Source organism: Aquila chrysaetos, chromosome 6 (genome assembly GCF_900496995.4).
Source record: "Aquila chrysaetos chrysaetos chromosome 6, bAquChr1.4, whole genome shotgun sequence".
NCBI lineage: Eukaryota > Metazoa > Chordata > Aves > Accipitriformes > Accipitridae > Aquila > Aquila chrysaetos.
Genome location: NC_044009.1, coordinates 24615409 through 24631904, shown reverse-complemented (window position 1 = coordinate 24631904; position 16496 = coordinate 24615409). Strand labels below are relative to the sequence as shown.

Here is a 16496-nt window from a genome sequence, read left to right as displayed (position 1 = left end):
CGGCACCTAACCAGGGGGCCGCCCCTGCCAGTGGGCCGGGGGCAAGAGAAGAGGGCAAGCAGAGTTGGGGGGGGTCGATGTGTCCAGCGGAAGAGCAAACCCTTTAGAGAGTTTCCCCAGGGACTTTGGCCCCCTTGAAGTAGCCAGTAAATAAACATGGTGCAAAAGTGCATCTCTCCCAAGTTATTTACAGCTCAACCCTGCAAGCAGAGCTGGGGAAGCGGGAGCAGCGTGTGCAGGTGGAATAGCGCAGAGCCAGTCTCGGCCGTGGGCGTGAGCACAGGCACCGGCGTTCCTCTCCTCGGTGCCTGCCGGAGGCGCGTGTGCGTGCATGCTTCTGCGGACTGGCAATGAGGTCCTACGCGCGTCTGATCACCAGATGTGCGCCGAGCTGTCCCAGGATGACCTGGGAAGGGAGAGCAGCGCTTTGCAGCCATGCCCTGCAACATGCTGCAGCTGCAAGAGTAGGAAGGGTTAACCATTGCTGGGCTGAGCATGGGTGCTGCCTGCCCTTGAATTCAAGGGAAGGAGGTGCTTTTCCAGCCCTCCCTAGGTGTGTTTGCTTTATCAGCATGAATTCATAGTCCTGGCTTGCTTAAGCTGCAGAGAGCATGAGTTTCTTATGTGAGTGTTGGGTTGAATTTCGCAGCCTGTGCCGTGTAAATAATCGTTACCGTCCTTTCTCACTTTAAAAAATAATAAGGAAATCTGTAAGTCTGTGAATGGGGCACCTAGTGAGACCAGATCTGTGTGCAGAGCACTTTCAGAGAGAGATCTTCTTCTCTGTCTTTTCCATAAGAACGACAAATGTTTCTCCCTGTAATTTCTTTCCCAGTCTCCTGTGGTAACTTCCTTGGCCATATGAGATTACGCTTTTCCTCCAATTAGGAACGTGATGTGTTTTGTCACTGCTTGACAACATCTGCCATGTGGAGACAAAACCAGGCGGCTGATCTGGAGAACGCCAAAAAAAAGAGGGGAAAAAAACATTCGTTGATGCCAGAAATAAAAGTAATAATAGCGTGCATATGGAATTTGTATTGCGGTCCAGGCAGCCTGATTAATTAAAAGGGAAGAAAAAGGCCCTTGAATATGTGGGCTCAGCAAACACTAGGCTGTGCTCCCCACCAGGAGCACACGCCGTATCCAGAGGCGGCCCTGGGACCTCATGTTACTCGGTGCTGTACTCTTGAAAGCATGTGTTTCTTTTTGTGCGTCTGCATGCCTCCCACCTAGCAACCCTGTTCTGTGTCTCCTCCCCAGGGGCAACCCTCCTGCCAGGGACCGAGCCCACAGTGGACACGGTGTCAGTGCAGCCCATCCCAGCCTACTGGTATTACGTTATTGCCGCCGGAGGTGCTGTTGTGGTGCTGGTCTCCGTCGCGCTGGCCCTTGTGCTCCACTACCACCGGTTCCGCTATGCGGCCAAGAAGAGCGATCACTCCATCACCTACAAAACCTCCCACTATGCCAACGGGGCCCCTGTGGCCGTGGAGCCCACCCTAACCATAAAACTAGAGCAAGACCCCAGCTCGCGCTGCTGAGAGCCGAACAGGAACAAGAGAGCAAACAAAACACAAAACAGACAGACAGACAGAAACTAAGACTTCAAATACGTTGCCTCAGTTTTGCACTTTTTTCCTTACCTAGCATACATGTGAACTCTTAGACATCTCCGTCCCTTCTCCGTCCCCCCAGCCCTCCCCGAATCTTTTACAAACTCTAAACTAATGCTGCATCTTGGATCACCAGAAGAGACACACCGCCCCTTCACTTCAGAAGTGAACGCTCCCTTTCGATCACTTTTCGAGGACTCTTGGGGTATAGGGTGGGGTTTTTTTGTTGTGTTTGTTTGTTTGGGGAATATTTTTTTGTTGGTAGGCTTGTTTGGTTTGGGTTTTTTTCTCTGCCCAGTAGGCAACCTGCAAGGAAACTTGATGGTGAGCCTGAAAGCTTGTGTGTGCGGCTCGTGCGCGTGTGTGCTAAATCTGTGTATGCGAGCGTGCATGGGAGCGCGCGCGTCTGACTGACTGAATGTATATTTAGAAACAGCCCCTTTTTCATTTGCTTGTTGTTGCTTCTACTTGCACAGGGAATGCTTTTTTTTTTTTTTCCCCCCTTCCCGCCTCCCCTCTGGAAGGTCTGGGACACATTTATGGTAAATACCCTGATTTGTTTACTTGGGGAAGAGAGCAATGCTTTTTTGTTGCCTTATCTAGCTTTGGCTGGGTTTCTTGTTTGATAGCGTTAATGTCTCGGGTGCAAAATGAGAAGAGGCCAGGCTGGACAGTAGGAATGTCCACCTCACATGGCTAGAAGAATCCAGAAAGGTTCATAGACATCCAAAAAGTAAGATCTCTCCATCTTATTCTTTCTGCAGCCAACATGATAACACAGCCATTGTTTGGAAGTGGGGGAGGGGGGGACCCTCCTCTTCCCCCACCCACAAGTGAATCTATTTAAAGTTGCCTTATATCAGAGAAGCTCATAATGAATGTTTTGTTTGTATTTGTTAAAGCCAGCCTTAGGGTAACACATAGACTTCAGCAGGTCTAAGGTGGATGCTAAATACTGTAGTTTCTTGAGAATTGAAGGTTTATTTATTTTTTAAGTATCCTCGCTCTGGGTGCTGATGCTTTTACTTTTACACGGGGAAGGGGAGAGGGCTCCTCCTTGTCTTTCTGCTAGAAATGTTCAAGGAACAAGTATAATTCCCCTTTCTGGGTTTTGGGTTTGGTTTTTTTCCTCTGCCCAATTCATAGCTGCTGAATCATAAAAATTGCCAGTTGACTTTCTAGAATGTCAATTAGTTTTGTGTTTGCTGATGTTCGGCTTCTTAAAGCATCAGTAACATCTAGCAAGCAAAGCCTAGCAGGTGCACCTGGAGGGCCCAGCTATTGCTGCTGTTTTAACCAGGGAGGTGAGATGGAGCCTCCAACATGCCTCCGACTGTTGAATGGCCCAGCGTATTGTAGTGGAAATGCCTTATATAAATTACTGAATGATGACATGCAAAAGTGGTTTGAATCGTTTAATCTGTTTGCAGGCAAAAAAAGTACCTCCAGTGAGCAAGGTTCTCCATCTTGTTTGTGTTCATTTGTGACAAGTGGTCAGATTCCCTCCCCCCTCCTAAAGTTGCTAGTGCTCCTCACCCCTCCTTTGCCCATGAATATTGCATAAAATGAATCAAGACGAGCAGCTCTGTTAACTCCCCTGCAGTCTTGAACTTCCTTTTGGTCTGGGGAAAAAGTGGAAACACAAACGGTGCTGTGCGTACATGGTATTGGCCCCTATTGCAGCAGAGCCCTCTCCTCAAGGGGTCTCTGTTGATGGGGGTGTCACTATCCCCTCCCTCCTGCCTTATTCATGCAGCCTGTTTCAGCTCCTCATGCTGTTTACTTAACAGATTTCAGCGGGAGCCCCTCAGCTGCAGCAGCAAGTGTCTAAAACATTCAGGGAACGCAGAAAACCCCAGGGTGGTTTGGCATGGTGAGCACGTTAGGGGATGGTGGGTCCTCGGGGCAGCATCCCACCAGGGCCTGGCTCCCGCCAACTTTTTGAGGGTGGCAGAGACGTGGCTGTCCCAGCAGAGCTGGAAGGGACCTGGGGGAGCTCCTGTCACCTTACAGGTGGTGCCGCCTAGAAGTCCCTGGAGAGGGGCTTCCAGGGCCGGGTGCTTTCTTCATGAGCCTCCTTGTTACGCAGCACTGGTGTTGCGGTGCATACGGTTTGTGATGTGAAATCCCATCCCCTCTCAGCCAGCTGCAAATTAAAGCAGATGTGAAATATTGGCATGCGCTTGCTGCATTTTCAGGTCAGCCCAAGCCATGTCAGCAGATGATACCGTCACGTTTCCAAAGTCAGTTCGATCTCCCTAGGTCAGACAATCCCCTCGCTTCGACCAGGTTCACCTCCATGGACTTAGCAAGTGCATATCGGTGTGTCAGAGAGGAGAATGTGGCACCCTGTCTTTCAAACCAAAATCACCAAAGACAAAACAGAAGGTCACTTCGAGATTTTTATTCCCAGTTCTCCCCCGCTCCTCGAGCCCTGACATCCCCAGCGTTGCCCAGTTGCCTGTGTGTGAAAAATATCTTGTGGAAATTTGAAAATCTTTGAAGATGTATTGTGTGGAATGTAATAAAATGATGATATTTTTATACAAATATCTGGGGTTTTTCTTCCTTCTTCTTTCTTTGCTAATGAGAACGCTGTTGGTTGAAATGAAGCGGTGTTTCAAAACTCCATGTTTTCTTTTGGAGCATCAGGGGTATCTCCTTTAGCAAAGTGAAGCTCCTGTTCCTGCTGCGTGCAGACCTAGCTCCCCGGCAGTGCAGCTGGTGTGCACACCCTGCCTCGCTGCACTCAGGATTGGACCATTAATAGCGGCTTTTAGATCCATTACATTTGTAGCAGTCCTTAGCGGGAGTTTTGGGCGGCTGGACTGACACTTGGGATTGTGTGGGGATTTTGCTAACACTGCTTAAGTGCTAAATTGCTCAATGTGATTATGCAGAATTTCTCTGGCCGGGGCCCCTGGAGGCAGGACATCCGACCTCCCGGGGCCCTGGGGGCCAGCTCGGCTGCCAGCTCTGTCCCCGAGCACAACGAAAACCGGGTAAGCCATTACCAAAATTAATAATGAAAATGGCAATGCATTCCGTGAAATCCTTGCTGGGCCTCTGCATGTCGGACTGCTGCACGGGAGTGGCCCGGGTGCCATGGCACCAAGGGTTTGGAGAGGTGTGTGTCCCCTGCCTTCCCTCCACCCGAGTCCTCCCAGCTTGTTACAGGGACCTCTGCTGCAGCATTTCTCCTTCCCATCTTCTCTAGGTGCACCTTTCACACCTTCAAAGGAGTCAGCAGCATCACATTTCATGTGAAATATATTTTGCTGCCAGTTTGAGAGGTTTTTCTTCCCCTCCTGCATTTATTTTCCTTCTATCACACTCTTTATCTTGGCATACAGCTCAGCTTTGCAATGAAACTTCCTGGCTTTACTAGGAATTCAGGCGATCAACGAAAAAATAATTCAAATGCGATCCCTCGCTTTGGCTGTTCAAACAAGCAAAGCTGAGGACCCGTGCCGCTTTTTTTTTTCTTTTTTTTTTCTCTAATTGTACAGCAAAGCCCATACACTTGTAATTTGCATTTTGTACACTTCAGTGACTGTCCAAGCAAAATTCAAAACAAATATGCACATGTGAAAAACAGGGAGGGAGAGACTGGCTGATGGCTTCCCAACAAGGAAGAAAAAAATTCTGTTAAGTAAACGGACAAAAAGGGAGGAATTGTTCAGGGTTTAATTATTCTGTATATGCGCCGCAGCCAGATTGACCAGAGAGTTGGGTGCTGCTCAGGCTGCAGCACATCATAGGGCAGAAAGCAGCTAAAATTAGCACACTTTGTTTAAGAAAATAGATACAACTTAGTGTGATTTGGATGCAACCTCGTCTGCAGGTAACTTCAGGGGTTTAAGAGTCTACTTAAAAAAAGGGGATAAACTTTTTGGGGTAGCAGTAGGGGCTCCATATTTCAGGGAGTGGCGTGAAGGGTGGAAGTCTGATGTGTCCTGTGTGCCACGAGGAGGGTCCAGATGTGGCTTCCCTGGTTTTATGCAGGCTGATGGTGTCGGTCTTTTTATCTCTGCAGTTGCTGCCATGTTGTAGGGAAAGCAACTCCGTGCGGCTGGCGGGAGAGGGCCCATGGGCCCTCTCTGTAAGCGATGGGGCAAAGCCGGTGGCAAACGGGAGCGTGAAAGGGGGAGCGATGGCCTGGCAAATTAAAGGGTGCCGTGGGAAGGGCTGTGCTGTGCCTTGCCTGGGCAATGTCAGCGTGCCCGAGATGGATGATCGCTGAGGAGCAGGCTGCAAAGCACAGTGCTCGTTCACCCAGCCCGGAGACTGGACGTGGAGCCAGGTCTGCCCGGGCAAGCGCCTGCAAGATGGCACTTGGCGCAGGGAACCCAGAGCTGCTTTCCCCAGGGCCATAAGGGCGAGGTTGGCTTTTTCCTGGGCAGGGTTGAAATGCCTCTGCTGGTGAATGCAATGGAATAAGGTAGAAATCAGATGGCGCACAGGGCTGTATTGGGATTTTTGCCCCTCTAGAAACCCTGTGAAAACCTAGTGACTTTATTGGGGCCGGCCCCAGCTCACCCCGTGTCAGGGCAGCAGTGAGGCGCGCAGACACCAGGCGAGGGCCCCGAGGCGAGCTTGGACAGCCTCTTGGCTTTCCGCCACAGCTCCTCCATCAGTGGCTTTGCCGGCTCTTAGCAGCGATTGCAGGCGTGACTGCCAGTTTGAGGAATAGTGTCGTTAGCCGTCGCCACTGTAAAACAAACAGCAACAACGGGGAGGGAGATAAACATATCAGGATGCCGCAGAGCTGCCAGCTTCTCCCCCAGCTCCAAGCCCTTGCGCGGCAGCGACGGACTGGCAGCGCTGCCCTTGCGCTGAGGAACTGCTCAGTTTGGGACTGGCGAGCTCCAGCATGGAGCGCCGAACCCGAACGGCGGCTCCTTACCCGGGTAGTCCAGCGCTAAGAGAGAGGGAGAGGAAAACCACACCGTATAACGCCACTGTAATGCCGTGCGCACGCACGCACGCCGCCATCACTGTTTCCCTGGCCTGGTGCCGGCGCTGAGGAGAGGTGCAAAAGCAGGACACACTGGGGAAAGGGTCGGGCTGCAACGGGGGACGTGGCTGCCGCAGGGAGGGTTTGGCAGGGTCCCCACTTTGGGCAGCCACCTTGGCCATTTGCCGTGCGTGCGGCGAGGGCAGGGTGCCACGTGCCAGAGGGCAGCGCTGGGGCTGGAAATAGCTGCCTGCCTCTGCATCAAGCACTCAGCCTGGCTTCACATCTCTGAGCGCTTTCGGTGGGAGTCTTCGCCTGCCCAGCCACGCTTCCCCATCTTCTCTGCAGGCGGGAGGCCCAAGGAACGCAAGAGGCTCCTGGGTGTCCCCCAGTTTGAAGCTGGTGTCGCAGTGCGCACCATGCGCTGCTGCCGGGCAGCCCCAAGGCAATCTGAGGATAAGGTCCAGGGGTTCCCGTGCTGCGGAGGGCGGCCGGACGAGGGGAGAGGCTGCTTGTTTGCTTTCTTTCATGCTCAGCTGTAGCCAAAGCACTGTTTTAATTTGAAATTTGGCAGGGATTTAGCCCTTTTGTAAACTGAAGTCATTGTGTGTTTCTGGAGGAGTGGGGAAGAGAGAAGTGAGGCAGATTTTCAGCTGGAAATAGAGCGGTGGGGGATTCAGAGGGAGTGTTTCTGCCTGGTGCCTGTGCTGCTGCTTTGAGAAGTGCTTCCCCGTTCACATTCACCTAGGGTGGGAGGTGTCGCTCCCCCAGCCCCCGGGGCTCCCAGCCGAAGGAGCAGCACTGCGCCGCTGCCGCCGCCGCCAAACGGAGCAGTGTCAAGGCGAGGCCACGGCGGCTGCTCTGCTATGTCAAAACAAAATGATGTGTGTTGGAGTCGTGCTATTGCTGCAGAGAGAAAAGGGCTGGGAATGAGCAAAGGGAGAAAAGCGAGGATGAGAGCAGAGCTGGAGCGCTGCCTCTCTGCCAAGGCTGGGGAGCAGTAGTTTCTGACCCGGTTTCTCTGGGCTTAGCTGGATTTAATGTTTCAGGCCCTCGTGGGCGCTGTTTGGCAGCAGAGCAGCTGCGCACCTCCGGTACTCCCCTCGCCGGTCAGGGTAGCACCAGCCGAGATGGATGTTGTAGCAGCAGAAGAGAGAGGTGAGCCCATAGGAGGGCACTTGCTGTTTTCAGGCAAGTGAGCAGCACACGGTTGTTTCCCCACTGTGGAAAGGACCAGAGGGCAGCCAGCTACCCCTCTTTTGTACCAGGAGGCACAGCCGCAGATGTTACTGGGGAGTGAAAGGCAGTAGGTAGCAGAGCCCACAAGCCACCATCACCTGGTGCATCCCCTTCAGCCCCAGAGCCCACGGACCCTGTGGGAAGTGGGGAGCAGGTCACCGGGAGTGCATCCCAGGCGTTCTCCAGGCCAGACTCCCCTGTGCCAGAGAGGCTGCAGGCAGGCAACAAAAAGGGCTGGAAATTGCTGCAAATTTGATATATCATTGGGAAAGGCACGTCCTGCCAAGGGGCTCATTTTGTTCACCTAGAGAGAGCCCGAGAGGCACCGTGGCCACCATCTGCAAATGCCTGTGTGTAGAGAGATGCACGGTGACAGAGCTCTGCCCTGGGAGGGAGAGACCCAGCAGGAGGCAGCGCTCGGTGCCCGGACTTAAACCAGACAAAGTCAGTTGAGAAAGAAACAGCAATTTTTTTCTCGATGGTGGTCATTTGCCTCGGAGGAATGTGTCTAGGTTCCAGCAATTGAGTGCAACTGGGTGCCCTCTCCAAAGCAATAGCTCTTGGCTTGATGCAAAGGTCTGAGGCGGTGGGCATTGCTGGTAACCCCGTGCAGGCAGGCTGGTGTTGAGCATGTGTGGTGATGGGAAATGTATGCCGGTCCATATGATATACTGGCCTCAGCTTTGCAGAGGTGAGCTGCCTTGGGCAGGTTTGGAGAGCTTTTCTGCAAGAGGCACATATAAGTCTGTGGTAGGACACGGGAGAACCTCGTCTGCTCTTGTGCCTCCCTCGTCCACCCTGGCGAGGCATATCGAGCACGTCACCCCCCCCTTCCCGTAACCCCCTCCCTGGCCCAATCTCTCCCGCCCCTGCTACTATTTTAAAACAGATGTACATTAAAGCTCCTTAATCTCTGGAAATACTAATTCTCTCCTGCTCTCCCTCCATGTGAGTTCATACGAATGTGGTACTTAAGTCGCTCCTTGTCTTTGATTAGAATCTCATCTTTCTTTTTCAGGTCCCATAAATTAGCCTTTTAGCTGGCAGTGCTCTCAGATCCAACAGATAACAGCCTTTTCTCGGCATCTGGCCGTTTCCAACAGCATCGCTAACATCATCTTTTGGGTATGACCGGCTAGGTGCTCACAGCCATCATTTAGCACACATGCTTTAAAAAGGGCCTTTCACTCAGGAGAAAGTATTCCTCATGTTTAAATACAGTTTCCCCTAACTTTCTTGCATACCCTTCTCCAGTATATTTTTTTTTCCTTTTAAAAGGAAAAAAAAAGTCAATTGTGCCTGAAAGCTGCCCTTTAAGGAAGCAGCTCTCCACAGCACAGGGCAATGCATGTTTCTCCCATTCTGCCCAGCAGCTTGCAGGGCTTTTCTGGGGACCGCTTTCCAAGGGGGTCACTTCCCATGGCCTGCTCCACTTGTGACAATATTGCTGAGACTTGTCACAACGGAGCCTAACTGATGACAAATAGCAGGCTAGTTTCTGTGACAGGAAATCATCTCTGCTAGGAACTGAACTGAGACCACCAGCTTCAATTCCCACAGACAGCCACACAGCCAGAGCTGATTCTGTTAATGACTCGAGAAACCCTAGTATGGAAAAAGAAACATCGAGTTACATTTTTCCAAAGCCGGCTTAGAGCCCTGCGTGACAACATACAGTCTGATAGCAATGAAATGGTGTGCGGGGAACAGAAGAATGAGGGCCTATCATGGGCCTGAGGAGGAAGGAGAATGGGCGAGGAGGAAGATATCATTAAAGCGGCACTTGGAGTCATATTAGCGTGGGGAATTGGGAAAATTGCTAGAAGAGTAAATAGATTTTGGGCTGGGCTTTTTGAATAAATGTTCTCTCTTTTCAAGTTTTCCCAGTGCTCCTTCCTTTCAGGCTGGAAGAACTAGTGTTCTTTTCAAAGTGTTGATTAACCGATACTTTGTTTTTTCTGGCTTTTCCCTCAAGGCTACCCTGGGAAATAAAAAAGCACCAAATTGCTAGCTTGTTCTCACACAAAATTTAGAGGAGCTACAATACGGAAAGGCAAAAGACTTCTAACGGCCTTTCCCGGCACGTGGGCTCCTTGGGCAGACGGTGGTCCAATTTCAACCTTTGCTCATGTTCGAGCAACCTACAGTTTCCATAGGGTTCTGTGGGTGACACGGATGGCAAATTTCACTGCTTGTCTTCTGACAGAGGACCAGCAAAGCAGACGTCTCCACGTGTGAACTGTTTTGCAAGCTATTTTTCCACACGTTCGGCTCTAAATGTTTGCAAGAGGCCCTCAGGCAGTTCTTCCAGCCCTAAGATGTTGCCATCTGGGCCTGTCAGTTCTGGAAGTGTTGAGAAATCATGTGAACTCGCTGCTAAAGTGAGGATTTACAGAAGATGGTGTGCACCTATGTTTCTTCAACAAGCTACCAGCAGCCTCGAGTCAGCTTAATCACCTGGCTCACTAGACACAGAGCTCATTATCAGGAGGGGAGAGTGTTGGGGTTTGTGCGTTCCTGTTGCCAGGTTCGCTTGAAAATTCAAAGAAATCCCTTAATCTTTTGAGTGCAGAGGGCAAAAGACAATTCTGCCCAAAGAATGGGTATTTGGGAAGGTATCATTAGTACCATCACAGAGGATCACTGCGGGCAGGTGTAAAGTGGGGTTGGGGCAGCATGATGTTCAGCAGAGCCCCCTGCTCTGGAAGTGAACCTTGAAACGTCGCTGGCAGGGATTGCCTGATACCATTGCCTGGGATAGCAAAAAAATGGATTCGACAATTCGGGAAGCCTTTCCAAGTCCTAAATCTCTGTGCAAATGGGCACTAATATTCATTTATAAGGTTTTTGAATAATTTCTTTGTACATGGTTTTTTAGGCACAAGTTACATTCTTTGGTTTTGGTTGTTCATAAGTAACCTCTTTAAACTCTTCTTGCCATTTTTGCACAAGACGCAAAGTAGCCTTGGTTTTCAACCACAACTATTTCAAGGGTGTGACTTCTACCGCTTTCTAGTAGTCCCTGATTTTCTGCATTCCTGATCATTTTGAGGTGTCTTCTCAGTTGAGCACCCCAAGTTACAGTCAGCTTTGAAAAATCTAAGCAGATTGAAATGAAAGGGCATTTTCTTTTGGAAAACTGAAAAAGAGCCATGGTAACTGTATGTAGAGATAATGCTAGGAAGACTGCACAGGAAAATAACTTAGTTCTGCTCAGATTACAGCATGTGCATTTGGTTACTAGTGCTTGATCTGAGCTGAACAATAAAAAGAAATGTCACCACTAAAAGGAATTTGGATCAGAGAAATGTTAACATAAATGCCTAGATATGGACACCCATTTCCCACTCTCTCCATTTCAACCAGCTTTTGCATTAAAACATATAATGATGGTACATGACTTCCTCAAATTACCATGAATTTATCTGAAACCCAAAGAGAAACTGGGTCACTGAAGCTCTCTGTCCGGTAAGATGTATGGGAAAAGATGAAAAGTAGAGTGTGCTAAATGGATCTAGCATTAGTGGCAAGTAATGGTAGGCACTAAGATCCTATTCAAAGTTGTAAGAATAATACCCATGAACATGTTAATAGTGAATTATGGTAATTATGCAGGCACCAATGACAATATTTTAGTGCTATTCAAATTATCTGGTTTCTTTGCTTTCGCTCGCCCTCTTTTCTTCTTAAAAGCTAGTCATTTGGTGGCCGTGAAATGTGATGTAGTGGGAAGATCCTGTTCTCTCAAGTGTGCAAGAGCCTTCATTGACTTTGGCCAAAGGAAGAAGAGGAAGAGTTCTTCCTCCTTCAATGAGGAAGAGCCTTGCAGTAGTTTAACTATTGCTTTCTTCTGGCCGGTCTCGCAATCCAGTGACCAGTGGCAATAATGCCCCCAAAAGGCCTCTTTAAACAAACAGAGCTTCCCATTTTGTTGTTCTAGTGAACTTCCCAAGAATGGAGGATGACTTTCTGACCTCTGAGCAAGACTTTGAAGACAATGATGATCCAGGTTGGTACCCAAATGCCACATGGGCAATTTATCTGGAGGAGCTTGTGTTTCAGTATCAGATGCCACAATTACTCACAAACCTCAGCTTTAGTGGGTGTTAGGAGCTAGAACACGCTTAAGAATGTACACTGAAGTGTTGGCTTAGTGTCTGGACGAAGACATTAGTTTTCTTTTCTTGTTTTCCTTTTTCAACAGCCAGCAATCTTGCAAAGTCAATATATTGTATTTGTGTTAGGACAAGTGGAACTGATCTTTCAAGCATTAATTGCTGCTTGCATGGCATTTTGACTTGTAAATGGAGAAAATTAAGTCTGGGAGCTGTGACAGATTGTTTCCATAGTTTTGAACCCAATGGCACTTGAAGGGCCAGAGTTTCAGTGGGTGTAAAATGCTAGCATGCTATTTACATAGCCTGAGATGTAAAAGTGAATTAGGGTGCCTAACTTTCTTGGTAGTTTGGTGCTTTGCATTACTTCTAGACCTGGGTTAGCGAATCCCACTGAGATATACCCATGGTGGTGCTTATACTCTTGTAAGGCCATCACAACTCAAAGTAAGAAATGCATAAAGGGGGGGGGGGGGGGGGGGGGGGGGGGGGAGTGATCCCTGGATAATAAGTGCCCATTCCACTGCAGATTACTTTGGATCGGATAGGAACGACACACTGTTCTCTACTAACTCTCCAGGAACCCCGAAGCTAGACAAAGAAAAAAGCTGGCTCTACACCCTGGATCCCATCCTGGTGACCATCATAGCAATGAGCTCCCTTGGCGTCCTCCTCGGGGCCATCTGCGCTGGTCTGCTCCTCTACTGCACATGCTCGTATGCTGGGCTGTCCTCACGGAGCTCCACCACGCTGGAGAACTACAACTTCGAGCTGTATGACGGCATCAAGCACAAGGTCAAGATGAACCACCAGAAGTGCTGCTCGGAGGCCTGATGGGTGCGCTGGGGATCACCCTCGGTGTTGCGCCCGGTGAGGTGGGCTGGCGGGGGGGTACTTTTTTTGCTGTTTTCTATGGGAACTGAATGCCATAACGGGGAACGAGGGGTGTGGGAGGAGCGAGGGGAGGCGCTGCTCCTGCCGCCAGGTCCCGCCGGTGAGTCATGCTCCGCCAGGACCGAGCGGGCTTTCCCGCAAACTGGACTGTGCCGGGCGAGGAGGGACCGAGACCCTTGTTTGTTGGTTCATCTTCATTTTCTGCTGATGCGAGTGTCTGGGACGTGGTGAGGGAGACTGGTTTACCTTTTGGATGTGAGAAACTAAATGTTGATTGTTATTTCCCACCTCCTTTCTCTGGTGAGCCTCTGAGAAGGCTGAGGGATTTCTTCAGCCACCCTGTCTTTGGAAATAACACACACACACACACACACACACACACACACACACACACAGATGGAGACCTGGTCCATTTTAGACCCCATCCAGATATCGTTTTAGCTGTAGGGATTTGTGCACTTCACACTAAGTCCAGGAAGCTACGGTTTCCAGTCCTGAAAATGGAAGCATGTTGTTACCTTCAACTTTTCTTCTCCTGGTAGGGGGGAAAGGTGGGATACTGGCTTTAGTGTCGATGGTAACAACAGCCCCTTCTGAAATCATTTAGAAATAAAATAGAAAGGAAACCCTATGTGTAGAAGCACCTCTTTGAGAGAAGCTGAAGAGCCTTAAAGTGATTTGTGAATAAGAGCCATTTATTAAATCCAGATCTTGGATTGCAACAGCTGAGGCCTTCATCAGGAAGGCCTTTCTTTGAATCTCCCACCCCTCTTGATCCTGCCCTTTTTCTTTTTCTTTTTGCTATAATGAGAAAATTGCAGCAAACAAAAGATAGAGCCTGTCAAGCTGCCGGCGCTCAGGCGACAGCTTTGGAAAGGGGGCTTCGCTCTGGGTTTGACTTGAGGCACAGTGCCGAGGCCTCTCCAAAGTGCCAGGGAGGGAAAATGAACAGGGAAGGAGGCTGGAGCCATGCCCACGGCTCCGGGAGCCCGGCTGCGGCACCCGCCGGCCCCCCTCGCCTTCATGGTGCTCCCCTTCTCTCTGGAGCTGGGGGGCACGAGCTGGTGCCGTCAGCACCGCTGGACCAAACGGCTGCCGCCGTATCCCCTTCGGAGCAAAGCTGCGCTGCTCCTGATCAGTAGCAAAACCCAGAAGTTTTATTTATGAGCTGTGTTTTGTTTTACTTTGAACAAGTGCCTTAGAAGAAGTATTTTTCCTCCATCTGATGATCAGTGCTGTATCAGACAACAAGTGAGGCCTTCATCCTTCCCCGGGAAAACACTTTTCTTCACCGGGTTTCTCTACCGGGTAGAGCCCGGCTGAAGAAGTCTTGTCCTTCTACTTTCAAGTGGTCTGGCTACATTGTCTGACAGCTGATACCTCTCCACTTACCACTGTGCCGTGGGAGAGGAGTGTTATGAAAACAATTTAATGGAGAAAAAGAGTTCAAATGCTGGGCCCCAAACCAATGCCTTCATTTCCAATTCAGTACAGACAGATCACCCTTATCAGCTTGCACATATATAAGGGAGAAACCTTTCCAGCATGTTGAGTTTGCTTTCTAGGGGCTCTTTGGAAATACCTGACATGTCCTGATTTTACATTTTGCCTAGCAAATAGTTTGGGTTGAGGATGGATTTTTTTTTCCTCACTAACCGCAGAGCGCCGAAGGTGTGATGTGCTGTGAAGCTCAGTTTGCACAGCCCCTGCAAACACATCCTGCGGGAGGGCAGGTGTTTGGGGAGACGAGCAACATCTGGAGAGGAGATGAGCACGGACAGTGCCACAGCTGCTCCTCCGTGCCGTGGGAATAGGAACATTTGTCTAGTGTTTCATGAAGAGCTCCATCAGACAGCAAGTTTTTAGGAAAAAAATCCATCTTCTCCACTGTAAGAAAGACGCATGTGTTACTGGGGAAGTAGATATCAGCAGCTGTGTCATCAAAACATCCACGGTTCATACACGCACACGCAGAGACGCGCACACACAAAGACCTTCATTTTTTTAATTCATGCTGTGCACCCAACAGAAACAGCAGTAAATGTATCTCAGATTCCCCTTTCGAATCACCTTATTTCTTTTGGCGTTCTTCGTGGACAAATTCCACGGGGGTGTTATTTTACTGTACAAAAGAAACAGGCAGTAAGAGGAAATGTACCAGACCATTTCAAAGCTGGATTGCTGCTGCTTGATGATTTTATCCCCTTCAAATCACAAGAGAGGGGAAGGATGAATGGAAAAGGACCATACAGTAGAAAAGTCGACTTAGGCAAACCGTAGGTGAAAATATATAATTAAAAAGGTGACGTTATGGTGTCTCGTAGACGTACAGAGAGAAGAGTTCGTATATACATATATTCAGAAATAGTGTGTTTGCACACGCACGTGAATTCTCTGTATGTATTGTGTATGTGACTTCTTATTCCGTGGGACTGACTCGTGTTAATATATCTCTTGATCTGGGGCAGGAGAGTACTGCTGATCTTGGCACTAACTTGGCATGGGCCCAGCGAAGCGTCTGCCCTGCGTGTCCCACTTGCCCCTTCCAGACGGGGCAAGGCCCACGCGCATGCGCTTGCTGGGCGGGAGCAGGCCAATAATGCTGCAAAGCCGATACCTCACTTACCTCTGCTGGGTGCTTTACTGTTCTTCTACGGAAAACTGTGTTTGATTGTAACTTCAACAGGGAAAAAAAAAACAAGTCATCAGTGCATTCAATTCATTGCATCCTCCTCTGCAAATAGATTAGGTTTGCTGATCGCAATTCCCTCTGTGAAATTCAGAAAAGAAAAAAAATAAGAAATTGGTGTTAATGCCTTTGCTGAAATGGGCTGTTGCCTCCACACCCTTCCCGTGGCGAGGATGTGTTGCTAACGGGCGGGCGGCAGTGCTGGGTTATTTAATTTTGTGGGAAGGTGTGGGGGGTGAGCATGGGCAATCAAACCATTAAGAAATTATATGCAGAAATGGAACTTCTCCAAGGTTTGCAGTTCAAGGTGTTTGACCGTTCACTGGCTGAGCCAGGACTTATGGACTTAAAGAGCTTTTACTGTGATTCTTCGGTGTAAAAAAAAAAAAAAAAAAAAAAAAACCAAACAAACAAAAAAAATCAAACTGTGTTTATATGATTTGTATAAAAACCTTTTAAAATTACTATTTAATAAACATTATGGTAGAGATTATGTTTCAGTGGCTTTTTTATTGATGAAAGAGCAGCAACAAGGAAACCGAACTGAGAGGGTTATGGGTGGCCAGAAACCCCGGGGAAACCGAGGCACAGCTGGAGACGCACGGGGCCATGCCCACCACCCTCCTTTGCTGCATGCTGCCCATTCCTTTGGGTCACCTCGGGCTGCCTGTCACCCCGAGGTGACGCGGGGCTTTAATGCAGACCCTGTGCACACGCGTCCTCCTGCTCGGACACATCTCTCCTCCCAGAGCCGGGGACGGCTGGAAGCTGCTGTACCCCAGGAGCGACACCTGAGCACAAACCCAAAAGCAGACACAGGTCCCTTCCTGCCACCCTGCACCGCTGCCCAGTGCTGCCAGCGATCCTGCAGAGGAGTGTGGGTTTAGGCTAAGAAAAACATAATTTAGGACTGAAATGGCTCGGTGCTGAGCAGAAAGGTGCAGTCAAGGCTTTGCAGTGCAACCACATAGCGGGGTAATGGCCAG

The 16496-nt window shown here is 49.5% G+C and overlaps 1 protein-coding gene across 6 annotated transcripts in view; it reads left to right on the top strand.

Moving 5' to 3' along the window:
- NRP2 (neuropilin 2) overlaps positions 1-16000 on the top strand; it is a 91015-nt gene extending 75015 nt beyond the window's left edge. For 2 of the 6 annotated variants that reach the window (XM_030018098.2, XM_030018097.2), the window contains exons 16-17: positions 11753-11821; positions 12457-16000. In XM_030018098.2, coding sequence (XP_029873958.1) covers positions 11753-11821; positions 12457-12761 — 374 coding nt within the window. In that variant the 3' untranslated portion in view covers positions 12762-16000. Of the gene's footprint in view, positions 1-1263; positions 4167-11752; positions 11822-12456 lie in introns of those variants that run through there. The other 4 variants (XM_030018099.2, XM_030018100.2, XM_030018101.2 and 1 more) reach the window with 2 other exon arrangements.
- Positions 16001-16496: the final 496 nt, after the last annotated feature.